The 27,185-nt window shown below is 44.0% G+C and overlaps 3 protein-coding genes across 7 annotated transcripts in view; all 3 read left to right on the plus strand.

Moving 5' to 3' along the window:
• Positions 1-1,517, plus strand: part of rcor1 (REST corepressor 1) — a 16,134-nt gene extending 14,617 nt beyond the window's left edge. The window contains exons 11-13 of one of the 2 annotated variants that reach the window (XM_024265044.2): positions 563-620; positions 710-948; positions 1,057-1,517. In XM_024265044.2, coding sequence (XP_024120812.1) covers positions 563-620; positions 710-948; positions 1,057-1,101 — 342 coding nt within the window. In that variant the 3' untranslated portion in view covers positions 1,102-1,517. Of the gene's footprint in view, positions 1-562; positions 621-709 lie in introns of both variants that reach the window. The other variant, XM_036209940.1, reaches the window with a different exon arrangement.
• Positions 1,518-2,802: 1,285 nt separating this feature from the next.
• traf3 (TNF receptor-associated factor 3) lies at positions 2,803-12,109 on the plus strand. Of its 2 annotated transcripts, none has more exons than XM_024264941.2 (14): positions 2,803-3,102; positions 5,561-5,723; positions 5,998-6,163; positions 6,237-6,288; positions 6,364-6,468; positions 6,555-6,719; positions 7,971-8,051; positions 8,124-8,198; positions 8,303-8,395; positions 8,463-8,603; positions 8,876-9,050; positions 10,398-10,741; positions 10,823-11,014; positions 11,090-12,109. In XM_024264941.2, the coding sequence occupies exons 2-14, from the start codon at positions 5,564-5,566 to the stop codon at positions 11,123-11,125; spliced, it is 1,785 nt and encodes a 594-aa protein (XP_024120709.1). In that variant the 5' UTR covers positions 2,803-3,102; positions 5,561-5,563; the 3' UTR covers positions 11,126-12,109. The 2 variants fall into 2 exon arrangements, with proteins under 2 accessions (XP_024120709.1, XP_036065832.1); XM_036209939.1 differs by lacking the exon at positions 2,803-3,102 and adding an exon at positions 4,380-4,400.
• A 1,367-nt stretch (positions 12,110-13,476) lies between these two features.
• The window catches only part of mipol1 (mirror-image polydactyly 1), a 33,763-nt gene continuing 20,054 nt past the window's right edge, over positions 13,477-27,185 (plus strand). The window contains exons 1-9 of one of the 3 annotated variants that reach the window (XM_024273765.2): positions 13,477-13,970; positions 15,754-15,854; positions 16,477-16,533; positions 19,881-19,972; positions 22,913-22,988; positions 23,668-23,711; positions 23,789-23,975; positions 24,657-24,750; positions 25,379-25,484. In XM_024273765.2, coding sequence (XP_024129533.1) covers positions 16,496-16,533; positions 19,881-19,972; positions 22,913-22,988; positions 23,668-23,711; positions 23,789-23,975; positions 24,657-24,750; positions 25,379-25,484 — 637 coding nt within the window. In that variant the 5' untranslated portion in view covers positions 13,477-13,970; positions 15,754-15,854; positions 16,477-16,495. The remainder of the gene's footprint in view (positions 13,971-15,753; positions 15,855-16,476; positions 16,534-19,880; positions 19,973-22,912; positions 22,989-23,667; positions 23,712-23,788; positions 23,976-24,656; positions 24,751-25,378; positions 25,485-27,185) is intronic. The other 2 variants (XM_036209942.1, XM_036209941.1) reach the window with 2 other exon arrangements.

Genomic DNA, 27,185 nt, shown 5'->3' on the forward strand with positions numbered 1-27,185 from the left:
GAAGTGGTAAATCGGTCACCATAAGTGAGGGAGCTGTGAGCACAAGTCAGCTCCATGCTGTTTGGCAGTTTGAGTATGTCAAAAAAAAAATGGGCAATGCAGAATGCAGAGAATATATATGTATATCTTCATATTCTATTTCTACTATTCAAATCATTTTTCAAGTTATTAGAAGCATGGCATGTAAATGACATTTCACCTGGAATTGTACACTAAAAAATTAAAATATGCTAGGAAATCACAGTTTGTGCATACATGAATGAACATTATTAACAACAGATTATATTTTTAATTACAAATACATTTCTGATTAAAATTTAACTCACATATAGAGTGCATTATTGACACAATTTAGTGTTAAAAAAACACTGTCAAGGTGTCAAAAACAACACTGAGATTGTCAGTTATGTAACACTACTTTAGAGTTAAAAAAGTTACACTTTCTATAGTGTAATTTTAACACCGGTCTGGTGAGAATTATATAAACACTTTCAAAGTGTTAAAATTGACTCTATGGGAGTTAAATTAACACTACTGATTTTGCTGTGTGCTGATGTTTCAGAGCACTCAGAAGTTCAACAACCGCTGGACCACAGAGGAGCAGCTTCTCGCTGTTCAAGGTAACACCTCACGACTGTTGAGCAGGTAACCTAGAACCACACCTCACCCGTGATTGGTCAGTGACTCCTCCTCCTTCAATCCTCTACAGCGATCAGGAAGTATGGGCGGGACTTCCAGGCCATCTCAGATGTTATCGGCAACAAGTCGGTGGTCCAAGTGAAGAACTTCCTGGTGAACTACAGACGGAGGTTCAACCTGGATGAGGTCCTGCAGGAGTGGGAGGCCGAGCATGGCATGGAGGCGGGAGACGGCGGAGGAGAGGAGGACAAGATAGAGGCGTGTGCTGTGGAGGAGGAGGAGGAGCCAGCCTGCAAGCAGAAGAAAGAGGTGAAACATCAACTACATAACCCAGAGTTCTCAGTGGGACGGTGGTATAGAAGCTCCGCCCACAGACCTGTCAGCTGACGCTTGTTTGAATGTTTTATTATCCTGCAGGATTTATCATCTCCAGCAGACCCTGAGAAGCCGTTAGCTTCCTGAAGCCACACCTCCTGGCCCTGCCCCTGATGCCTGACTCCGCCCCCAGGAGTTCCTGTTTTATTGTTATTTTATTGTGTTTGTTGTTTTTTTTTTTCTCCTGAGTTTCTTAGTTCTTCTGTTGCTCAGGTTTGAGGTTTGTGTCATGAACTGTGTCACCTTCTCTGGACCAATCAGAACTTGCCTGTCGATCAATGAGGGAGAACCTTTTATTCTTTTCCTACCTTTATTCTGAAATCTTGTTTGCTTTTAAACCTTTAACTTCCTGTTTGCATTTCTTTGGGCTTTAATCTGTAGAAATGAAGCAGCCATAATGGATAATGTCACTCAGGTGAGGGCATGTCTGATGATGTCATCCTGTTTTTAAGGATTTTAGTCTTTTTAGCAGAAATACAATAAAACCAAAGTTCAATAATAATGTGAGTCGTCTTTAATGCAACTTCAGTCGATGTTTAAGGTGGACTTAATCTGCAATATTACGCTTTTATCTTTAAATTTCATTTTAAGTTGGTGCTGAATCTGCAATTTAAACAGAATTGACTGAAGTTAAATTCATTCATTATGAAAAACAGCTTTAATGAAAAACATGAAAGCTGGACTGGAGTCGGTTTTGTGTCAGCTTTCCTTTTTATCCCTTCATCCACGATCGATTGTGAGGAGGTGTGTCGGGAAAATGTACTAATACATAATAAACTTTTTTTTTCTTAAAAATCCACAAAAATAAGAAACACTAACTTACTGTTTGTCAAATTAAGATTTTGAGACCTGGTTGATATCAAAATAATTAAAATCATGTTAAAAATTGAAAAAAATAATGAATTACCAAATACTCAATTTGAGAGATAAGTTCATCTGAGAGGATAAAATAAATGATAATGATGTGAGAACAAATGATAAACGGGAGTTCTGATATAGAAAACTGCAGGAAAAACATTAAAAATAGTAAATTTATTCAAAATTTCAAAGAAAATATAAACGGGGATATTTAGGTATATCAAGGTTATGTTCTTTCTAAAAAAAAACTTAAGATTGATTGTTTTCTGTTTTTATTTCTTGTAATTTTGTTTTAAATTTAAGTTTGGATTTAATTGGAAAAAAAGGGTTGTTAATCCAAAACCATTTTCAAACTTTGAATATTGTTTTGGTTCTCTTTGTGATGGTTATTTTTTTTATCAATTCAACATAAGTAAATTTTGTTAAATGTATTTTCTATTCCCCTGTTAAGTAAAAAAATAACCTTAAACTGATTTAAAACATCTAAATATACTGGAAATACAGTGCCAACCAGTCAAAAACATTAATAACAAAAAACATTGAAGTTATATCAGTTTATAGAGGTTTAAAATCGGGAATGCTTAAATGTAAAAATGTAGAAATTAGTTTAAACTAAAACTGAAAAATGTTATGTTAAATAATTTTGAGAATTAAATTTAAAAATGTGGAAATGATTTTGAAATCACGCCGTTTGTGACCATTTTTATGTTGTTTTTATATAAATAAATTTTACAAATGTAGAAATAAGTTTAAAATGAAACTGTGACAAATTTTATGCTAAATAATTTTGTAAATTAAATTTAAAAATGTGGAAATGATTTTGAAATCACGCCGTTTGTGACCATTTTTATGTTAGACAATTGTTTTTATATAAATATATTTTTTAAGATGTAGAAATGAGTTTAAAATGAAACCGCCGCCTGCCTCTCTGGCGCCCTCTGCCGGCCGGCCGTCCCGCGCGGCTGGGGGATTTCCTGAGCGGAAGCAGTGGAGGGGGTTTCCAGCGCGATCCGTCCACTCCGCCGCTGGACCTCCGCTCGCGATCCCGCTGACATCTGCCTCACACTGCGGCTCGGCGGCCTCAGCCCGCACAACCCCGAACCGAACCCGGACCATGAGGTGCCCCGCCGAGGCTCGGCGGCTCCACGGCAGCGTCAGCCGCGCGGCGACGGTTTGAATCCGCTCGGAGTCCTGCGAGCCCAAGAGCCGCGGCCTGCGGACGAGATTCATGTGAGTCCCCGTACGCGCACACGCACGGACGCACAACATCATCGGGGGGTTCGGGGCCGGCACCACAACCCGCTGCTTCAGTTGTGTGTTTGTGTGTGAATGTGTGTGTGTGAGGAAACAAGCTAGCGACCGGCTAGCATCCGATCAATCGGATCAATAAAGGATCGATTTTAGAGACTGAGATCTCCGGAGGATCTGCCGGGACGTGAAGGCATCAGGACCGGGAGCGAGGCACGTGCTGTCAGCCCGGCTGTGCTGTGTGGTGTGAGTCTGTGTGTCCTGGTGCCTCCCGGTTCTGGTGGTACCGCTGGCAGAACATCTGGACTCGGTTGGAGGAGGTGGTGGTCTTTGTGGTCTAAACTCAGTTACCCAGAATCCTCAGAGGGAGCCCTGGTTCTGGAGAGACCTGCATCAACCAGAACTGATGGCTGCAGGGATGGTAGTACCAGTTTGGGACTGATACCAGAACCTTCTGTGAGGACAAATAGAACACACCAGAACCAGAACCGGCCTGACTTCAGAAGAAGCAGGCCCACAGAGTGGGGACTCGGGGGTCATGACCCCACCTGGACTTGTTGCTTGGACCTGCAGGTGAACTCCACCTGTACTGGATCATCAGCTGACAGGATGACATCATGGACGATGATCAGCTGGTTCTGTCCACAGTTTCCCGTCAGAGCACTCAAACGCAGCATCAGTGTGCGTGGTGCGTTCAGGTACCCCTCTGAACTGTGACTCTCCCAGACATCAGCTGACCCGGTTCAGGAAAGCCCCTCAGACTCTTTCAGTTTGTGAGGTGGAGCTGAGTCAACAGCTGCGACCCAAAGGTTCTGTTCCAGCGGATCCCACGGCCGCTGGTGGACTTTCTGTTTCAGAACCGGTTCTGCTGGTTCTGAGGTTCTCTTAATGATGGCTGGATGTGAAAGAGAAAGTGGAAGCTGCTGGAAACCCCTGAAGAACCAGGAATCTTTTATTTTGAAGGCAGGGTGTGTACGTGTGTGTGTACGTGAGTGCGTGACTGTGTGTGTGTTTGGGTAATCCAGTGGGTGGAAAAGCCCCAAACGTCCCCACAGCTGCACTTTAGCAGGAAGTCATGCTGCCTTGTGAGCGTCTGTGTGTGTTTGTGCGTCTGTGTGAGTTTGTGCGTCTGTGTGAGTTTGTGCGTCTGTGTGAGTTTGTGCGTCTGTGTCCTGCTCGGTCCTCTCCGCTCCATCAGAGGAATGTTCTGGTTCCTCCAGCTTTTCCTCTGAAGCCCAGCGGCCCGGTTCTGATGCTTCAACACGTCTCGCTGAGTCCAGGTTTGACTTACACCTAAAGAGAAGTTCTGCTTCCTCTCTGGGAGGAAGTTCTGGTTCTGATCAGCATCTTCTTCTCTGACTGGAAGCTGTGAGGTGTGTGACTGTGGGTGGTTTCACATCTCAGCTGGTTGTGCGTTTGCAGGTGTTTGTGCGTTTGTAGGTTACTGTACATTTGCAAGTGAGTTTGCATTGACTGGTGGTTTGTGTCTGCTGTGCGATTGTAGATGATTGTGTGTCTGCTGACGGTTGTGCGATTGTAGATGATTGTGTGTCTGCTGACAGTTGTGTGATTGTAGATGATTGTGTGTCTGCTGACGGTTGTGCGATTGTAGATGATTGTGTGTCTGCTGACGGTTGTGTGATTGTAGATGATTGTGTGTCTGTTGTTTTTATATCTACATCAGCTATTGTGTCTGTACTTATGTTTGTGCGTATCCAGATTGTTTGTTTGGTAATGGTTGTTCTTTTTTAGTTTATTGTGTGTCTGATGGCGGTTGTACAGTATGTTTTTAGATTGGTGTGTTTCTAATGTTCTGTTGTGCGCCTGTAAATTATTCTGTGCCTAAAAGCAGTTGTGCATTTGTATGTGTGTTTGCTGGGAGTTGTGTTACCGTAGATTAGTGTGTGTTTGCTGGCAGTTGTGCGTCTGTAGATTGTTGTGTGTTTGTTGGCAGTTGCGTGTCTAGATTGTTGTGTCTGCTGAAGGTTGTGTGACCATAGATTAGTGTGTGTTTGCTGGCAGTTGTGTGTCTATCGATTATTGTGTCTCAGCTGGCAGTTGTGTCTCCGTAGATTATTGTGTGTCTGCTGAAGGTTGTGTGACTTTAGATTATTGTGTGTTAATTGTCATATGTGTGTCTGTATATTATTGTGTGTTTGCTGATGGTTGTGTGTCTAGATTGTTGTGTCTCAGCTGGCAGTTGTGTGTCTCCTGTTGGTTATGTGTCCTCTGGTTGTTGTGTGACATCAACCACTAGGTTGTGCATTTGTGGGTGGTTGTGTGTCTGTAAATTGTTGTGTCTTTTGGCGGTTTTGCATCTATAGATGATTGTGATTCTGCAGGTGTGTGTGGTTGTGTGTCTTGAAGTGGACATCGTCCAGCTGCTCCTCTACTTCCTGTCACATGACCTGTAATGGGTCCGCTTGTTTTGCCTCCTCAGGTCATGTCAGCGGGGAGGAGTGCTGATGGGAGGGAGGTCCAGATTCCCCTCCAGCAGGCGGCGCCGTCTCTCGCCCTGCCCCTCTCTGCTGCCGCTGTCGTCTCCGCCCCCTCTCCCCGCTCCTCCAATCCTCGGCCTCCGGGCGAGCCCCCCACTCAGCAAGGTAAGCTGAGAGTTTACACAAATCAGCTGATCGTCCCGGACAATCTCCATATTTCTGGGTTTGATTTTAGAACCCGAACGCTCCCCAGGACAACTAAGCGGTGCTGCGTTCACTGACAGCCCGGAAAACAGAAATTCAAACCTTTGAAAGTAAAAAGGATTTTCTGGTCAGACCCAGGAACCAAATTCTCCTGTTGATACCGACACACCTGTCGGCATGCTGATCCTGACGGTTTGTCCCCGCCCCCTGAGGTGTGTCTGCTCTGTCCGCTCAGGTGCTCCGGCGGGTTTCCTGCCGCTGCGCGGAGGATTCAGGGATCACTTCGTAGAAGCTCCGGAAGCCAAGTACTGCTGTGAGGCCTGCAGGCTGGTCCTGTGTCAGCCCCGGCAGACTGAATGTGGACATCGCTTCTGCTACAGCTGCATCAATGACATCCTCAGGTGAGACCCCCGTTTGTCACAGGTGAGCTGTCAGTCACGTGGACACGCCCCCTCACCTCCTCTTCTCTTGCAGCTGTCCAAACCCGGTGTGTCCGGCAGACATGGAGCCTCTGTTCAAAGACAAGGTGGGCAGGAAGCCAGCAGGTGTGTGGTCTGTAAACTCCGCCCACTCGCTGACTTCTGTGCGGCTTCTCCTTCAGATCTTTCGAGACGTTTGCTGCCATCGGGAGATCATGGCTCTGAAGGTTTACTGCCGCAGCGAGGCCAACGGCTGCCAGGAGCAGATGAGTCTGCAGCAGATCCCAGTGAGCTCATGCAGACACACCTCCATCCGCCAGCGCCGCCGCCCACCTGTGGGACCCCGACTCACCTGTGTCACCTGTGTCTGCAGGACCACCTGAACGTGTGTCCGTTCTTTGAGGTTCCCTGTCCGCTGGGTAAATGTAAGGAGCGAATGATGAGGAAGGAGATCCCGGAGCACTTAGCCTGGAAGTGTAAATACAGAGAGAGCACCTGCGAGTTCTGCAAGAACAAGATGCCTCTGACCGAGCTGCAGGTGAGACAATCAGCTGACTCCGGTCTGACCCGCTCAGACTTTTAGCAGAACACTCGTAGGACTTTTCTGACTGGTGGTAGCACTTCTAGCTTTATTCCGACTGTTTTCCAATAACTTGGCTGTCTTTTGACAGTGGAACCCCTGGCTTGTTCTGACTGTTTACAGAACACTTGTTGGTCTCTTCCGGGTGTTGGTGGAACATTTGGTTTTATTTCGACTGATTCCAGAACACACATTGGTCTTTTCTGACTGTTGCTAGAATTTTTGTGATTGCTCTTACTGTTTTCAGAACACTCGTCAGTCTCTTCTGACTGTTGTGGAACCTTTAGATATATTATGACCTTTTCCAGATCAAACATCTGTCTTTTCTGACTGTTGTGGAACCTCTATGCTTGTTCTGACAGTTCCAAGAACACTTGTGGGTCTCTTCTGACTGTTGGTGGAAAATTTGGTTTGATTCAGATTATTTCCAGAACACTTGTTAATCTTTTACGACTGTTGGTAGAACCTCTGTGTTTCTTCGGACTGTTCCCAGACCACCCAGTCTTTTCTGACTGTTGGTGGAACATTTGGTTTTATTCCAACTGTTCCCAGAATACTTGTCGGTCTCTTCTGAGTGTTGCTAGATTTTTGTGTTTTTTCAGACTGCTTTTAGAACACTAGTTGGTCTATTCTGACTGTTCCTAGTACACTTGTGTCAGACAAGTTGTGAGTCTCTTCTGACTGTTGATGGAACCTCTGTTTGTTCTGACTGTTCCCGGAACACTGGCCATTTTTTTGGCTTTTGTGGAACCATCTGGATTTATTCAGACTGTTTTCAGAACAAAAATTGATCTCTTACGATAGTTGGTAAAATCTTTGTGTTTGCTCTGACTGTTCCTAGAACGCTCATCAGTCTCTTCTGACTGTTGTGAAACCTCTGTGCTTGTTCTGACTGTTTTCAGAACAGTTTTCGGTCTATTCCAACTGTTGCTAGAATTGTTTTCTGTGTCCTGACTGTTTCAATGACACTTGTTTTCTTCTGACTGTTGGTAGAACATTTGGTTATTCTGACTGTTTTCAGAACACTCGTTGGTCTCTTCTGTCTGCTGGTGGAACTTCTGTGTTTGTTCTGTTTCCAGAACACTTGTTGATGCATTAATCTGTTTTCTTAAACAGTCAAAGCCCCGCCCTAATCAGGTCTCCATGGTGATGTGGGTGTGACCGTTCACTTCTGCAAGACTCAAAGTTTTTTTTGTGTAACTCTTTCAGAAACACAAAGAGACGGTGTGTCCAGCGTTTCCGGTGTCCTGTCCGAACCACTGCACCTCCTCCTCGCTGCCCCGGAGTGAGGTACCGGTTCCGGTCCGCTCTCCTTCCACACATGCACGTCAGACACGACTGACGAGTCCCTCTCTGTTGCAGCTCTCCAGCCACCAGCACGACTGTCCCAAAGCCCAGGTCAGCTGCCAGTTCCACCGATACGGCTGCTCCTTCAAGGTGACGCCCCTCCCCCTCCTCCTCCCCCTCCTCCACCTCCATAGCCGGATTTTCTTTAGTCGTGTTCTGGTGGTTCTGACGGTGATGAATGTTCTGATCGTCAGGGTCTGAACCTGGACATGAGGCAGCACGAGTCGAGCTTCGCCGCAGAGCACCTGAAGATGATGGCCACCAGAACGGGGCTCCTGGAGACCAAGGTAACCATGGCGACGCACGTCAGCACGGCTGCAGATGTTCTTGTCTGAGCGCCGTCTGTGTTTGGAGGTGGAGGAGGTCAAAGGCGAGCTGATGGAGAGGTACAAGGTCCTGCCGGCTCTCAGTACCCGGCTGTCGGACCTGGAGAGCCAGACGGACGAGCTTCGAGAGAGGAACCGGCAGATGGAACAGAAGCTGGCCGCCATGCAGGTAAGACGGGAAGCCCCTCCCACAAGGAGGATGTACAGTAGTTTCAGGGAAAATGTTGGAGTCAAAGAGATCGTGGTCCTTGTTTGAGGACAGAAAGATCTGAAGGAAAAGCAGCTTGTTCCACAAACCTGAAGATGGTGTAGCGTCCATCTCCTGCATGAACGTTCGATTCCTCCAGAATAAAGGAGCTGAAGGAGCAGCAGAGCGTTTTGGTGTGGAGCTCAGATGGTCCTCCATGGTCTGGTTTCTGACCTGTGTCCACGTTTCCATAGAAACTGATGAGCTCTCACACGGAGAAGCTGCTGGAGGTGGAGCTGGAGCTGCGGTCGCTGCGTCAGCTCCGAGACGAGATGGAGAACCTGCGAGGAACGCTGGACACCGTTCGGACCCGGCTGAGCGCTCTGGAGCAGGGAGGCCGCAGTGGCAGCGGGTCTGCTCACACTCTGGGTCAGTACCGGAACCGGAGCGATCTGTCTGTCCAATAATAGACACGGTGTCGTCTCCAATACCAAACATCTCAAAATGGAGATAAAAATATGAAATAATACAATGTTCCCCCTTATTCGCGTTGGTTAGGGACAGAAGACTTCTGAATACATCCAATCTGTGAAGACGAAGAACCCGGGCCTCCGTCTCACCCCGCACCTCCGAGGCCGAATAATTACTGATCCGTGCTTCTGAGTCAGCCGTTGCAATTTCTCCATGTAAATGTTGTGCGCGCTCACAGAGATTCTGCTTGTGCACATGCGTCACTCGTGTCTGAGGGACCAGCTCACACATGCGGCGGTAGACAGTCTCACACATCCAATGACTCGTTCTGCTCGCGGGACGATTAAATACGAGCGCCGAGGAGCAGTGAAGCGCTCGTCGGGGTCTGAATTGTCCGCAGGGAATGTTTGATACGAGATGTCTTATTAATGCACAGAGATTTGACTAATAAATAACGCCATGTTCTCAAAACACTCAAAAATTTGTTTTTTAGTCTTATTTTTATTTATGGATCTTTGCCCATCAAACGCCTTCATTCCGTCTCATGCACCAGCCTTCTCCCTTTATTTCCCTAAAATCCCCAGACAAACGGGTTGATTGACAGAACTCGGGGCCGACAAGCGTCTGCGCATGGTGCGTTCACTGAGCTCCGGACATTAGCGGACCCAAACAGCCACTCAGCCCAACTCAGTCCACTACAATACTTTTGTTATTTTGATACAATCCGCAGCAAAACCAATCAGCTTTTCAGAAAAAATGTTGACACTATTAAATAAATATATTAATTATTTCTGTGCGGGGAAATGGAGAGAGGTTTTTTTCATTATCTCATAATCACGAGAAAACAAACTTCGTTGGCTCATTATAACGAGATAGTTGATATTGTTATAACTAGAAAAGGAAGTTTGTTTCTCTTTATATCGAGATCCACTATGTCGTTATGAGTTAATGGATCTCGTTATAACGAGGAAGCAATCAACAATAAATATTAGAGCAGGTCGTTTTTGGCTTCCGTTCTGTAAATGCTTTGTTAATTCGATACGATTGACGTTTCCGATATATTTGTTCCATTATTTCAAAAACGGTTAATCCAACCATTTCATGTAGTTGTTTTCATAATTGTGTTTTGAATCTCGTTTCCTACGGTAGAGGCAAACCCAACTGTTTGCTAATGTCACTTAAGTGGTCGAGGTGATACTGTGGTGTAACGTGGAGGAATGACGGTATTAAAGTTTGAATCCGCTCAAACCTAGCGGCGGGTGTAGAAGCTGGGTGGATGATGGATTTGTGTCGCTCTCTCCGCAGCTTCCCTGGAGACGCAGCTAAACCGCCACGACGACATGCTGAGCGTCCACGAGATCCGGCTGGCGGACATGGACCTGCGGTTCCAGGTGCTGGAGACGGCGAGCTACAACGGCACTCTGATCTGGAAGATCCGCGACTACAAGAGGCGGAAACAGGACGCGGTGGCGGGGAAGACGCTGTCGCTGTACTCGCAGCCGTTCTACACCGGCTACTTCGGCTACAAAATGTGCGCCAGAGTTTACCTGAACGGGGACGGCATGGGCAAGGGGACTCACCTGTCGCTGTTCTTTGTGGTGATGCGGGGGGAGTACGACGCCCTGCTGCCCTGGCCCTTCAAGCAGAAGGTTTGGCTGCACGCGTGCTCCATGACGTCTGCGCACCGCGGCGAGGCTGTGGCTGATGGGTGTGGCCTGTGTGTCTGTCAGGTGACTCTGATGCTCATGGACCAGGGTCCGTCCCGGAAACACCTGGGCGACGCCTTCAAGCCCGACCCCAGCAGCAGCAGCTTCCGGCGTCCCGTGGCGGAGATGAACATCGCCTCCGGCTGCCCGCTCTTCGTGTCCCAAAGCGTCCTGGAGTCCGGCACCTACATCAAAGACGACACCATCTTCATAAAGGTGCGCCACCGTGCCGCGTCCGCCGCCGTCGCCGTTTGGCAAATACTCACCAAAAACGCCTTCTCTGATTGGCAGGTGACCGTGGACACGTCTGACCTGCCCGAGCCGTGAACGCCACGTTTGGCTGGTCTGAGATCAGTTCGGCGGCAGAGAGCCGAGGATGATGGGAACCGGGACTGATGGTCCAGCTGGGAGCACGGGAAGCGCCCAATCAGAGCCTGCTCTGCAGAGAGCGGGACACGCCCACCTATGAGTCTTTGGTGAACTGAAGAGCTTTGTGTTTGTGTGCACAAGAGACTGCGTGTGTGTGTGCTGTTCAGCGTTGCTATGGTGACACTGCTGAGAGCCAACATGGCCGCCTCAGTGAGGACGGTCCGTACTGATGCTGTGCATCAACTCCTACTTTCTGATTATCACCTTCCTGAGGCATGCTGGGAAACGCGCCGCAGCCTGGAAGTGCAGAAGAGACCCGATCGGGTCAGAGCGACCCGACTGGTTGTGGGTGGTGCTGGTTCGGTTGTAAGGGGGGGTCAGAACCAACAGGAAGGGCTACAGGAATGTGTCAGATGGGCTGCAGCGGCTCTCGGGTCGGCAGTGATGGACCTGAACGGACTTCAAAGAACCTCACAGAATCCAAAGAATGAAAGGAGACTCGATCCACCGGGACCAGAACCCGGAGGAGCCCACAGAACCCGCCCCTCCAGCTGCTCAGCATCTTTGATTTTTGTCTCAGTTTGCACAGTTTGAATGTTCACTGACAAGGAAAACGCAGAGGAAGCAGAAGTTTATCTTCCTCTGAGGTTCAGATCAAACGTTCTGTTTTTTTTTTCCTTTCATTTTTGCTTCGTCCTGCGTTTCTAGACCAGCAAACGGCGTCTGCAGGTTAGATTCTGGAGCAGAAGAGCGGATCTGAGGGAGGTTTGTGCTCGTGAGGAATGTGATGGAAGCAGCTTGAAGGTCTGTCAGTTGAGATTGAAACACAGAGGATTATGATGCCATAATGTACCTTTTATTTAATTCATGACATTTCAAACTGTTTCTAACAAAGCCAACAGTAATTTACTCCAACATTAATAAAGACTAAATGAAAAACAAGCTGTCCGGTCTCCTTACAGATCAGTTCTGATGTTTGGGTCTGCAGTTGAACCAAAGTTTTCTGCTAATTTTTATGGTTTTCAGATGAAAATCAGCATCAAAGCCATAAAGACGCTGAAGCTGAGCCTGAGAATCATCCGAGGAGCTTCAGATTCCTCACATGAAACGCAGACAGACATCTCTATCAAAACTAGGAAATAAATGGATGATGCGTTTTTAAAAAAAATGGGTTTCTTCATGAAAAGAATCTGTAGTCCATAAAAATGGAAAAAGATGAAAATCCATTTTTGTCTTTTAGTCTTGGTGTAAAAGTTCACATTTCCCAATTTAAATCTCATCTTTCTCGAGAAAACTTTATGGAAAATGATTTTATGAAGTCAAAACGCTGTGGATCAGTCAAACCCAGAAAACAACATTATCACCTTTATTTAGAATAATTTAAACATTGAACAAAACTCTGGGATTAAAAGTTAAACATAATAAAAACTGCTTTACAATTTCATAAATAAGTTAATTAAAAAATTAATTTAAACATTGACTAACGCTTGACTTTAAAAATGAGTTTCAGTTTTAGAAAATAGATCAAGTAAATAAAAATAGAAATACAATTGAATGAACACTAGTTTGGGATTTGGTCCCATGTTAAAAAGCTTCATGTTTTCACAAAATTGGCAAAGTAAATTAATAAAAACTCAAATAAATTGATAATTTATGTAATTAAGTTTTCATGAACTCCCCTTAATCAAATCTAACTTGTTTTAAATTTTCCAATTAAAATGTGACATATCTAAAATTATTTCTATTTGTTTAACTAGTTTGATTTATTTATTTGTATTCTCGTCAGTTTATTGTTGCCTTCTCTTTCCAAATAAAGTTAAATGAGTGCCACACTCTTGTAATAAAGAACTTTAAATATAGATATATATTTTTTAACAGAACTTCAAACATGCCAAAAGAAAGAAACAGAAAAAATACAAAAGAAAAAAAGAGAGAAACATGTCACACCAGTGGGATTGCAGTTACTGTTACATCAAAGGGAAATGTTGGTTAAGGGTGAGAGCTTCTAGAAATAGTCAATACTCACTTAAATCTATTTCAATAAAACTAGGGGAAAGGGTTTTCTGTGAGTGAATTTATTTATCTGAACATGGAATTGTGTAAGGAGAATGACAAATATATTATTTGACAGAATAATTACAGAAATTACAGAATAAACAGATGAATTTTTAACAAAACTGGTATTTTGATTAGTGGAGTAACATCTGTGCAGTATTTTAAAGGATTTTTCTTTTGATTTGTTATCAAATAAGAATTTATCAGTCAGAAGTCATAAAAGTTTCCAGTTTATTGATGACAAACTGTTTCCAGTAAGATAATTAGAAAAAGATGATAAGAAACAGAAAGAAACATAAGAAACAGAAAGTAAAAAGTTACAAGTACATAACTAAAGTCTCAATTGTAGCTTCATAAAACAGTAAAATTGTGTGTTAAATGTCCTAACAGGAGTCCTTGTTGAAGAGTTGACCTAGAATGTGATTTTCAAAGCAGTTTTGGAAAGAAGAGAAACTTTTTTATGAAAGATATGCTTATTATTCCAAATATAAAATCTACGGGTAGCTAAATTATATAAATCATATTTATCTACCAGTGACCATGAAAGTAATCCCAGTTTATGATATTCCGGAAAATAAAGAACGATAAAAAAAATAAAAATAAAACCTCTCTTGACGTTACGGTCCGCCTCCATAGGGGGCGCTAAATCCCCGCAGGACAAACACCAACGAAGAAGAAGAAGGAAAAATCCAAACTTCCAAACATACCTTGGAGCCGAAGACCGAACCGAAAGGCGGACCGAGACTCTGTAAGTTCACAGCCGAACCCCTAACGGTTCTGAATTGTTGTTGTGGTTAAAGGTACAGCCTGGACTGAGCCGGGCTCGGTTCGGGAATCGTTCGGATGGTTAAAGCGTTTTAAACGGCGGCTCGAGGCTGTGATTGTAGTTGTCGCCGAAAGGGGGCGCAGTCTATGAATTCCATATGTTTTAGTAACCTTTCATGTATTCAGGTTTTCCTATTTACTGTAAATAGCTATACATAAAACCGGAAGTCGAGCCACTGCAGTTCATGTTTATGCGCTTGGTGGTTAGCCTGAAAATCCCGCCTATTTTCCTCCATGCTAATATGTCAAAAAAGCACATTTCATTTTTATTTTAAATTCAAAAATTCCCCCTTAATGTGTCGATTTATTATCAAAGATAATTGAAAACTTTTTTTAAGAAACATTTTGTGTTTTCAAGATCAAATCGCGCTTAATTGTGACCGATTAACTGATCTTGTGTCCTCTAATTGTGAGGAAATTAATTTAAATCAACCAAATCAAATCAATTCAATTCCTAAAAACTCATCATTCCAATTTTAAAAATGTATTTAGATATCAACATATTTAAAAAGTAGAAATGAAAAAGTATTCTACATAACTGAACACAGGGGGCTTAAAAAAAGAAAATAAATACATTCTTACCTGAAAAATCCTATTAATTACAAAATCTAACAAAGAACCATAAAAATATAAATAAAACTGCATACAGAGAACAAACAAATGTACTTGTTTTGTCAAATCCAGAAGTTCATAAATGTATTCAAAAAGATAGAAAAAAAAGTTTAAACATTTGATATAAAAGAACTTTTGTACTTTCCACAGTTGACAACAATACAATGACTTACAATAACAGAAATCTGTTTATGAAAAAGATCCATAATCATCAAATTATTTAAGTTAATGCTACATTAAAGTTGTCCTTTTTGTAATTTTTTATTTATTTTATTCTATTTTTTTTATCACTGATTCAAATACATTTTGAAAGTATTAAAAAAAAGTTTAGCTTTGACTTTGTTTTTATTTATTTAATGGTTTAAATATCAAATAAGAAGAAAATTAATAATTCAAACAGATTTTATTCAAATGTTCAAATTCAGAAGAATTTTTTTGGACAATTTGACTCAAAAGGTGTTAAATCTGTGAATTTTTTAGAAAAAAAATTGTAGCTGACAGAAAACCCGGAGCTCAGTGACGCATGTTTGAGGTTCTGGTCTGAGTTTCTGAGCAGAACTTTATCGCTGTAGGTTTGAACTCCACCTTTTGTGCTTTGATCAGCCAGAGTTTGTATGAATGCGTCAAAGTCAGAGATGAATCGGCCTCAGTGGAGCAGAAACTGAGCGGCTGAGGAGCTGAAGCCTTTTTTGAGACTCGTCAGTTTCCATCTTCCTATGGAGATGTTGGATTTTATGATCACTTAACATCATCTCTCTGCAGCTCATGGACCTTGTATAAGCTCAATTGTGTTTCTTGTGCAGCTCATGGTCCAGATCCAAACCTGTTTTGGTCCATTGAGGCTCATCCTATTGTTAGATCATGATGTTCAGGTCCAGCTTTGATCCACCTTTCTAACACGGATTAAACTGTTTGGCTCTGCGCTCTGGGTCTGGTTCTGTGTTTTAGTCGGTTCTGGTTGTGTCATCTTCATTTCTGCTGGATGTACCTGGAACAGGAAGTTGGAGTGATTCAGCAATGTTCATGTTTAGCGTTGTCTCTCTTTGGTGTGACCAGCAGCAGCCGATCAACTTCCTGTTTGTTTGTTTTCTCAGATCAAATGTTTGTCTGCGGGACGTTCTGTCGGTCTTCTGCTCTGCAGCTCCTCAGGCTGTTTTCCACCAAACCTTTACCTGTTCTGACTCTCTTCACCAAGGTAACCAACCCGCTTCTTCTGCTACGACCTGTTTACCTTTTATCTGCTGCCTTGTTCTCCCGTCTGAGTCAGCTCTGACCTCCAATCTTCTCCTTCGTCCTCTCATGTCTTCCATTCTCCCGTCTGCTTTTCCATTCTCCTGTCTGCTTTTCCGTTCTCCCGTCTGCTCTCCATTCTCCCGTCTGCTTCCCCATTCTCCCATCTGCTCCCCCATTCTCCTGTCTGCTTTTCCGTTCTCCTGTCTGCTTTTCCGTTCTCCTGTCTGCTCTTCCGTTCTCCTGTCTGCTCTTCCGTTCTCCTGTCTGCTTTTCCGTTCTGCCGTCTGCTCTTCCGTTCTCCCGTCTGCTCTCCTTTCTCCTGTCTGCTCTTCCGTTCTGCCGTCTGCTCTTCCGTTCTGCCGTCTGCTCTTCCGTTCTCCCGTCTGCTCTTCTGTTCTCCCGTCTGCTCTTCTGTTCTCCCGTCTGCTTCCTTGTTCTCCTGTCTGCTCCCACGTTCTCCCGTCTGGTTCCCGTACTCCCTCGTTCCACAACTTTCTTGTGCTCAGTTGTTATCGGCATGCTGTGACTTGGTTCTGGACGGGTTCTGGATGGTGGATGAAGGTGTTGTTGTGCTGTCTCTGTAGGACCCTTGCCCTCTGTGTGATGAAGCTAAAGAAGTGCTGGAGCCGTTCAATCACAGGGTGAGCCCAATGCTCTTGATCGGGCTGACCTGAGGCCTTAGGAACAGGAAGTTCTGTCAGTAAAGACCCAAATAAGTTCAGTTCCAAAGAACCGTGAAGTTCTAAATGCTGCTGTAAACTTAACCTGGAACCTGTTGTTTCCTGTCAGTCCTGAAGTCACATGACCTTCAACTTCCACAGTATCCAATCCTAAATAAAGTTAACAGTTTACATTCTAGGTGTGCCTTTATACACACCTGTGCCTCCATGGGCACCTATGACTACATGTGCCTCTATGCGCACCTGTGACACTGCACCTGTGACTGCAGCTGTGACTCTATGGGGACCTGTGACTATATGTGCCTCTATGTGCACCTGTGCCTCTTTGTGCACCTGTGACTATGTGTGCCTCTATATGCACCTGTGACTCTATGCACACCTGTGCCTCTATGTGCACCTGTGATTTTATATGCACCTGTGACTATATGTGTGACTCTATGCACATCTGGGTCTCTTCGCGCACCTGTGCCTCTGTTTACCTTCATGCACACCTTTGTCCGCTCTCCCTGGACTGCAGCAGCTGTTCGAGTCCTCTGGTGCTCCCTGACCTCTGACCTCCATCTGAAGACATTCTGGTTTTACCAAACCAGACTTTGGTCCAAAGGTGTAACCGTTTAGTGACTGAACCTGAATTCCACTCAGAACTGGAGCTTTTGCCCATAAACAGGTCCAGCAAGTCTCACCTGTCCCCAGGTGCCAGGTGTGTTAGTGGCCGATCAGCAAACTGTTACTGCAGACTCTGAATGATCGGCCCGCCCCCTCAAACATGTTTGGTACTTCTCACCTGTTGGTTTGTGGAGGAGGGGGTGGGGGGTAGTTTGTGCTCCGTAACTCCTCCTCCTGTCTCCTCAGTTCGTTCTGCAGCAGGTGGACATCAGTCTTCCAGAGAACCGGCTGTGGTGGGACAGGTACCGCTGGGACATACCGGTGTTCCACCTGAACGGGCTGTTTGTGATGAAACATCGCGTGGACGCCGCCCTGCTGGACAGACTGTTGCAGGACATCGAGTTGCGACATGTTTAACGGCTGACTCATCGCTAATCAATAAATGTCACCGTTCAATCAGACTGGCTTTACTGTGTCTTATTAAGGATTACGCTTCATACAGCACAACAAAGGTGAGGCATCACCTGAGTGAGTCACATGACTCTTGCTGCATCACCTGATCCTTTGAACTCATCAATATTGAGGCCGCTGATACTCGAGTCTGTGACCTGCAGCCTATCAGGGCTCGGCTGCCCTGTCAGGTGGTGCGATGTGCTGGTTGCCATGGTGATGTGGGTGCACGGCGAAGCTGCAGGTGGGCGATGTCGTCCGGCAGTTTGAGCCTCAGGAGCAGATCTGGTGATGTCCATGAAGCTCTGCAGAGAGCCAAGAGGAAGTTCTGTGAGCTGCAGCTGCAAGTCCAGTAAGACCAGAACCCGGTTCTGATGAGGAGTTTGTGAGAGATAAAGGTGGAGGAGGCGGGAGGAGTGTGTCTGTGCGCTGAGGAAGATTTTTCATTTGAACCTTTATGATATGAAATATTGATCCAAGAATTTGTTGATCAGTTTCATTTTATGTGTTTTTTTAATCTAAGAATTCATAATTTTGTCAAGAAAATTCTTGAAATCTCAAAAAAGTTTATCAGAACTTATCAGTTATGTGATGAATGTTTTAAAAAAAATGTATGTTTCTGTAAAGTTAGAGGTGGGTTTGGGTTGTAAGAAGGTTTGCTGGACCTCCACCAGAACCAGAAGGTTCTGTCGGCAAGCAGCTTCTCCAAAGCTGCAGAAATCCTCCATAAAACCATCTTTGTGGCTGTGGAGGAGCGTCCGCTCTGGGTCGGTATTCCAGTCCTGCCCCTCTCCGTGTTTTGGGGTAGCTACACCAAAACAAACAGGGTCTCCACACACGTTCTGACGAGGTTCTATGGTGCTGACCGGTCCCACTAAACACAGAGAAGATCTTAGAAAACTACAGAGTGGGTTTGTGTTCTGGTGGATCGGGTTTGGGTACAGAAACGCCCCAGTTCTGCTGCAGTCTTATGGACCACCTGTAATAATAATCTTTAGTGACGTAAAGGTCACTAAGTTGAAGCTGTGGAGCTCCCAGAGAAGTCATTACAGATCTAGTAGAGCGTGTTCTATGTTCACACCAGTGCTGATACCAACAATTATTTTAATAGTCGACTAATCGGGTAATGAGCAAACTGGATGTAAAGCACGAATCTTAACCATCACTAGCTTTAAACTACCGGTAACTAAAAACTAGATATAGCATTACCTGTGATGATGCTAGTGTGAATTCTGTTAGCTGGATTTGATGGCTGAAGATACTAGCGCTGATAGATGAAAATGCTAAAAATTGATAGCTAAAATGCTAATATTGATAGATGAAAATGCTGAAATTGATACCCAAAAATGCAGTAGTAGAAAACTGAAAACACGGAAAGTGGTTGCTTAAAGACAAAGAATTTCAGAGCTAAAAACGCTGAAATTGATTAGTTGAAAATGCTAAAATTGATAGCTGAAAATACTATAGTTGCTAGCTGAAAACGCTGAAATTGATAGCTAAAAATACTAAAATTGATTAGTTGAAAATTCTAAAATTGATTGCCAAAAATACTATAGTTGCTAGCTGAAAACCCTGAAATTGATACCTAAAAATGCAGTAGTTGAAAACTGAAAACACGGAAAGTGGTTGCTTAAAGACACAGAATTTCAGGGCTAAAATCGCTGAAATTGATTAGTTGAAAACGCTAAAATTGATAGCTGAAAATACTAAAGTTGCTAGCTGAAAACGCTGAAAGTGATAGCTGAAAATGGTGAAATTGATTAGTTGAAAATGCTAAAATTGATAGCTGAAAACGCTGAAATTGATACCTAAAAATGCACTAGTTGAAAACTGAAAACATGGAAAGTGGTTGCTTAAAGACACAGAATTTCGGAGCTAAAAACGCTGAAATTGATAGCTAGCTAAAATATTAGTTAAATGCCAAATTAGCCTAAAAAACAGAAAAAAAAACCTAAGTTAGCCAAAACAGCTAATAATGCACCTGAAATATAAAATAACCTAAAAAACCAAAATTAGCCAACTTTTAGCTGAAATATTAGCTAATATTTGCTAAAAGCTAGCATAATCCCTTTATAACTTTCAACTTTACTACACTCTCACTCCATATGATATATAGTAACGACTAATTGACTATTAAATTAGTTGTGGACTATTTTAATAATTTATTAGTTGTCGACCAATCGTAGAAGCCTTAGCTCTCACCTGGTCAGACAGGTGACCTCAGTCCTGATGTCTTTGTTTTCTGCTTTCAGACAGACCAGTTTGAACGTCCCTGAAGAGGCCGCTGTGAGCTCATGGACGCCCAGCAAGGAGCTCAGGGACTCTCTGGTGGACATGTACAGAAGTAAGTGTCTTCCTGTGAGCTGACAGACTGGAACGGTGGCCCTGAAGGTCCAAATCGCACCAATAAATCACTACGGAAAAACATATCAAGGATCACAATAACAATTAATAATAATAATAATAAAGCAAGTTTACTTTTTAGAAATAAAAAAATATAAAAATACAAGAAATGTTAAAAAGAACAAATACATTAAGAAACCAGAAAAGGTAAGTATTATGGGATATTGCTAACTAGGGCTGGGTTGATAAAATCGATTAATTGATTTGAATCGATTTAAGCTTAATAGATCAATAATTGATGCATAAAAATAGGGATCAATTTAGCACATAAAGCTAAAGTCCGCTAGCTTGATGCTAACGTTTATTTTAATTTCCCATAGGACGGCTAATGCTAGCGCTCGGTTGACCTAAACATACATTGCTGACTAGATGAACATCTTTATGAACACACAGACTCTTTTTAAATATTTTAAAGTAACAATCATTGGTCTAAAACATAATTTTATTTCCTCATACTTTTTTCTTCTGGAATTAGGTGTAATTCTATAGCATGATCGCCACCCAGTGGCCAAACTGAAATTTCCTTCCAGGAGAAGCAGAACAATGTTTACAATGTTAATGATCTGAACATTTTTGTTAGAACTTCTCCTTTAGAGAATCCATGTAACTCTGGATGATATTAACAATCTCATTATTTCACTGACACATTTTACAGTATGTGAACTGGATCAGATTAATATAAATATCTTCAAAACATATCGTAGATTATTAATATATTTCTAAACAAATGTGTGTAAATGTGTGAAATGAAATTAATTCAAATTAAATTGAGTGGATCTAAAAAATAGAAAAAAATCTGAATCGATCCAGGCTCTGTTGAATCGAAATAGATTATTATCGATACCCAGGCCTATCGCTAACTGGATGATGATGTTTGATTTTTATTAAATGCGGTTGAAATTATGGACAAATGTCACCATCCAATCAGCAATGCCCCACAGTACCTACCTTTCCTGGTTCCTTTAATGGTGTTTGATGTTTAACATTTCATTTTGATTTCTGGAAATTAGTCTTTTTTTTTTAAATGTTTCTTTTTTTTAAGTTCAATTATGATTTCTAAAATGTAATATAATGTTTTCCTGTTTTTGGTTGTCGTGATCCTTCATGTTTTTGCTTTGAGTGATTTGTTGATGCAATTCGCACTTAAGGGCCACCGTAGATTTAATTCGAAAAAGGGAATAAAATGAAATCTGAAAAACTGCAGAAAACACTCCACAGGCGGTGTATTTTTTTCACCAAGATGTTATTGTATTTTTTCCCATTTAAAACTACCTATTTAAAGTCCGCTGCACGATGAAGTTTTATATAAGTGCATCTATATCTGCTTAAATTGTAAAATTTTTGAGCAGTGTAATGAGTCATCTTGTCCACTAAGGGGCGCTGTGCTCCTTCAGAGAGCTCAGTCTCTCCTCAGATCGTTCTCTTAAGCAGATCTTCTCCGAAGAGATGTTTGTCGAGCTTCTCGGTCCTTGTTGAGCTTCTCTCACAGCTGATGTGACCCAAAAAGTTTGAACAGAGTGGAGCATCTTCTCAATTTAGCATCTTTGTTTATGGAAAATAAAGCAAAAAACTTTTGTGATCTTTTGAATAGAATGAATATTGAAGCTGAAGTGTCATGATTCTCTGGAGGGGGGGGTCTGTGGAAGCGCACACACACGTGCACACACACACGTGCACACACAAACACACAGCAGTAAAGAGGTTTTAATTTAGCCGGAGCAGACAAAGGCAGAGCGAGGAACGGGGCGAGTGGTCCTTAATCTGCAGGGTGGGTGGTCTCCGGCTCCATTAAAATGGGGAGGGGGCTTTGATTGAACAGGCAGCTGCTGTTCTCTGTGCAGGAATGTTTGTGCAAATAAAGTTTAGTTTGAACTAAACACAGAGCTTTTTCAGAACTCTCAGGTGCAGCTGAGAAGGTTCTGACGGGGACAGCAGAACCTGCAGATCTCAGCGGTGGGTGGAGCAGGTGTGCCTCCCCCAGACCTGTGATCCAGGTGAGCTCCCAGAGCAGGTGTGGGTTCCTCTGGACGAGGTCATGGATCAGACACACCTGACCATCAGCAGAACGGCGTGGTTCTGAGGCGGCCCGGCCCGCTGTGACTGCATCCTGTTTACTGCGTGTGTGTGTGTGTGTGGAGTCCTCGGTATGTGGCGCGTCTCCTCGCTTTAATGTCCGTATCTAAATTCATGTGCGGCCCGGCGGCGGCATGCTGACGGCGGGGCGGATCACGGGCGGATTGTTCTGGATTTGACGGGAAGCCTCTTTAATCATGGTGACGGCGTCATTAATATTCATGCAGTCAGCTGGAGGAGCCGCTCTCAGCGCCCCAAACTTTCTGCACCAAACGCATTAAACACAGCTTAAGAAATTAATGGACTTTAGTTTATACTCCACCAGGCGGGGGAGGGGGGTGGGGGGAGCACATGTCTCCCCCCACCCCCCTGATTGGCCGCTGCAGATTGGTCCCATGATTGGCCTGCGCGTTTTCCCTTTTTTCTGCAGATTTTTCCATCTTTGACGAGACTTCAAAGGGAATGTGAGGCATGAACGGTCATTTAGGAGGATTTAAACCGTTATCACATCTGCAATTGTACATGAATAATAAGGAGAGCCGCCGCCGCAATTAGCTCTGAGTCCACAAGGAGATCAGAGCCGGGGGGCAGGAGGGGGAGGAAGAAGTTTCAAAGTGAGGAGGAGGAGGAGGAGATGTTCCTCCGACTCCAGCAGCTCTTTGTTGTCTCCTCAGAGCTGGACATCATGGGAGGGCGGGGCTAACAGGTGAACTGGTAGCTGGACCGGGTCACCAGAGCGAGTGACACAGACGGTCAGGTGGGCAGACAGGTGTTCCAGGTGTGATATGGGTTTTTTTTGTCCCTTCAGGTAACCCCGGAGTGAACGAGGAGCTGAGGAGGCGTCTGCCTTCCCCTTCCCGACAGAATCCCGTCAGCAGCGACAGGTAATTCAGCTGCTGAAAGGCATTGTGGGTCAGTCGTGGATCCAACACTCTCAGAACCCACAAAGGCACGTGTCAAAGTAGAAGCCCGGGGGCCGGATCCGGCCCTCCGGGTAATTCTATCCGGCCCTCCAGATCATTTTATTTTATTGTTGTTAATGACCCGATGTTATCTTGCAGTTATTTCTAACTTGTATAATTTTGACTAAATATATTTTTATGGAGAGTAAAATATTGAAAGTTATTTAAGGTTTAAGTTGATTTATTCTGGAATAATATTCCTGCATTTTTATTATTCATAATCATGTTAAAAAGTTACAGTTTTAATGTCATTCTGCTAGCTTTTTGGACTATTTTGGTGTTTACTAAGATTCTTAAGGCTGGTTTGGAGTTTAGCTAATATTTCAGTACATGATGGCTGTTTCGGCTAATTTAGGCTTTTTTTTTGTTTTTTATGCTATTTTGAAGTTTTGTTATTTTTTCAGTTCATGCTAGCTGTTTTGGCTAACATAAGTTTAAGTTCATAATCATGTGTAAAAGTTTCAGTTTTAAAAATGTCGTTTTAGATTGTCCAATACATGTTTATTCTGTTCGGCCTGCGATCTAAGGTGTGTTTTGGATTTTGGCCCCTTTCACGATTGAGTCTGACACCCCTGCTCTAAGGTTCTTCTGTCCTCCACAGATCCGAGAACTTCCTGAACCCGGAACCTCAAGACTGGCCTGAAGGTGACCTCCGTCGGCTTTTCGACCGTCCATCCTCTGACTGAACACTCCCTCCATCATCCTCTCCTTCTGCCTCTCAGCCCTCCCTGTGTCCTCCTCCTCCTCTCCTGCGCCTCCTCCATCCTCCAGGCCTCCAGGTGAGATGCAGGTGGACACGCCTCCCAGCAGGGGCTCCTCCCCTGAGGCAAGGAGCAGCAGAGACCCCGCCCACGACTCTGCCACACCTGCAGGACACGTGAGCCCTGCTCTGAGAGCACACCTGGACAGGTGAGTTCTAGAAGAACTCGATGCCTCCGCAGGTCGCAGGTGGAACTGCAGCGGCGCCGGCGGCTGTGACATTCCTGCGTTTGGCGAACAGGATTAACGTGATATGTTTAGACTCGCTTATTAAAAAGTTTATTGCTTTTCATCAAAGCTCAGTGTCTCCTCGCCGTAATGCGCCTTCATTTGGAAAGTTTTCAGGTGAAGCCGAGCCGCGGCACGCTCCGACTGATAAATTTAGATTTGATTTGATTAGCTGAGGCGTTGAGGGTGGAGCGGAACCGCTCGGATAGTAAAGAAACTGCAGCAGGAAGACGCGGAGGCTGATTAGAAGCAGCTGATGTAATAAAGTCAGAAACAGTCAATTACAGCAGACAGTGTCAGCCATGTTCACGCTCTTATTTACCTGCTTTATTACGCCAAGAAGAGCCTGACCTTTAAGGTAATATGAGAGAATTACAGGCGAACATCAGCGAGCGCTTATTAAAGCCGCCGCCCGCGGCTCGCCGCCTCGCAGATGATAATGTGAGGCCGCAACCTCACTTTGAGGCGCCTGACCCCGCCACGCCACGGCCGGACGGCCGGACGCTCCACCGCCCCGCCCCGTGTTCGGCGTGGAGGACAAAGCTCCTCGCCGCCCAGGAGGTCATCATGAGGTCATCACCTCCGCTCTCTCTGTGTCTGCAGCCCTCCCCAGAGCCGTGCTGCAGCTCATCCTCAAGACAAAAACCTCTCGCTCCTCCTGAAGGAGCTGGACGCTCTCCGAGAGCTCAACAACAAGGTGAGCGTCGGCTCTGCTCTGGGATGAACCGGCAGGTGGACAGGTGACGGGTTAAAACGGTGTTTCTAACAACCGAATCTGAATTTTTTAGAAACATATAATAATCCATATATATGTTTTAAAGATGATCATATTGATCTGCTACAGTTCACACACTGTAAAATGTATTACTGAAATAATAAGATTGATGCCATTCACATGGATTCTCAAATGGAGAAGCTCCAACAATTGTTCTGCCTCTCCTGGAGGACGTTTCAGTTTGACCACTAGGTGGCGATCACACTGTAGCATTACACATTATTCCAGAAGAAGAAGAAGAAATTATGAGCAAAAATGTTTTAGACCACAAATGGTTAGAGTTTGGAAAATTAATATAAAGATGTTAATTATGTCAGCAATGGATGTTTAGGTCCAACAAGTGTTAGCATTAGCCGTCCTTTGGGAAATTCCATTATACGTTAGCATCAAGCTAGCAGACTTTAGCTTGATGCGTTCGATCGAGCTCTACTTTTATGGATCGGAATGAAATGACGATAAACATTTAAACTAACCTGCGTCTTCCACCTTCCATCCTGAATTTGAGATGGAGGTCATGTGACTCTGTCAGCTGACGTTTACGGTCTCTCAGCTTCAGGAGCAGCTGGTCCAGAAGGAGAAGGAGCTGCACATGAAGGAGGTGGACGAGGAGCTGAAGGAGGAGCAGAGGGAGGCCCGGGGCTGGGAGCGTCCGGCATGTGAGGAGGAGGAGTCTCTGATATCTCTGAATGTTTGAAACGTACCAAAGATGTGTTTCGGTTTGGGTTTTTTGTGGATCTTTTCTAGAACAGAATTTTACTGAAACCGGCAGAGACGACTTCCAGATGGCTGGAGTTAAAAATTCCCTCATTTGAATCTGTTTCCACCTAAAGAAATACAGGACGGAATTACAAAAAACAAAGATTGTTTTCTTTTAGTACATGTGAATTCCTACTTCAACAAGAAAACTATTTTCATTTTAAACCTTCATTTATGTGGAAATAACTTTTCTTATAACTCAAACACTTTAGTTCAGGAAAAATTCTTGGTTTTTCAGTCAGAATCAGTTCAGAATTAATCTGTGATTTCAGGTCTCTTTTTTTGGTTTCTCTGCTTGGTTTTTATCTTCTGGCCCGGTTCTGGCTGCTGGTCCACTTCAGGTCTCTATTAACAGCTTCATCTCAGTTCTGTGTGGATCTGAGTCCGGCTCAGATCAGAGGGGTACCCAGGAGTCCAGTTCTAACTCTTCCTGATGACTTGTCTCGCTCGGTCTTGTCTGTAGAGCTCTGTGATAAGAACCGGGTCTTTACCGTCCTCTTCTTCTTCTGCTGCTGTATTTACTGCAGACTGGCTGCTGTGGTTCAGCGTAAACCTGCTGGGCGCCGTTTGAATCCACGTTCATCAGCTTCGAGTTGGTTCCAGCTTGAGGGTCGGACCCCGTTTAGCTGTTTTTTAGAGATGCATCATCATCCTGAATCAAACTATATTGGAAGGGGGCGGGGCTTAGGCTTTTTCTAGATCCGAGCATGCTCAGTCGAAGCACGCAGGAGAATTGATGACAAGGACGCTCTGGGGCCACTGGTCAGAACCTTCTGTTCTCAAGCAAAAATGACCAAATATTGTAGTTCCTAAAAATACCACTAGAGGCTGGCGGAGCCATTGACTGTAAAAGAGAACTGGAGCGAGTGTGACGTCATCCCTAGAAAATGGTTTTACTTCCTGTTCCAACCCAGGGAAGTCGATCCTTTTTTTTTAAAATACAGGCGACATCAGTAAGCAGTGATTGGTCCGAGTTTCTATGGAAACCACTCTCACCAATCAGGAGTGAGCTTGTTGGAAGGCCACGCCCCTACCACATGAAAGTGGACTACACAAAGTATCTCAATCAAACATTTTTGTTGGACATGCTGGACTTAAATTGAGGCATCTGATTGGTCAGTTTATAATTAGAATAACTTAAACTACAAAAAATATATTTAAAAAATTATGATTAAAAATTATTTTAAATATTATGTTAAAATAAAGAGACCAATAGAACAACTGAGTGACAGCTGTTTATTTTTCTATAGAAGTCTATGGGATTTTGGCTTCTTGAAGCCACTTCCTGTGGAACAGTAGGGGGGAGGAGTCACTCAGTCCAGTTCTCTATATACAGTCAGTAGTCAGAATCAAGCACTCATCCTCTGTTCCTGAACTTGACGCAAATCAAGTTTTGCAGTTCCTTAAATAGCCACTAGAGGCTGGCGTCAGTCTCCGTGCGACTTCTATGTTTAAAGTCTAAAATTTAAACCAAATCCAGATATTTGTTCATCCTGGGTTCATGATATTTGTTTGTTTCCTATTCTTAAAACCGTTTTGATTTGTTAGAGCTCAAATTTCAGAGGAATGTTTTTTTGATTGGCAGGTGGGTGGAGCCACCA

Source organism: Oryzias melastigma, linkage group LG22, assembly GCF_002922805.2.
Source record: "Oryzias melastigma strain HK-1 linkage group LG22, ASM292280v2, whole genome shotgun sequence".
NCBI classification, from domain to species: Eukaryota; Metazoa; Chordata; class Actinopteri; order Beloniformes; family Adrianichthyidae; genus Oryzias; species Oryzias melastigma.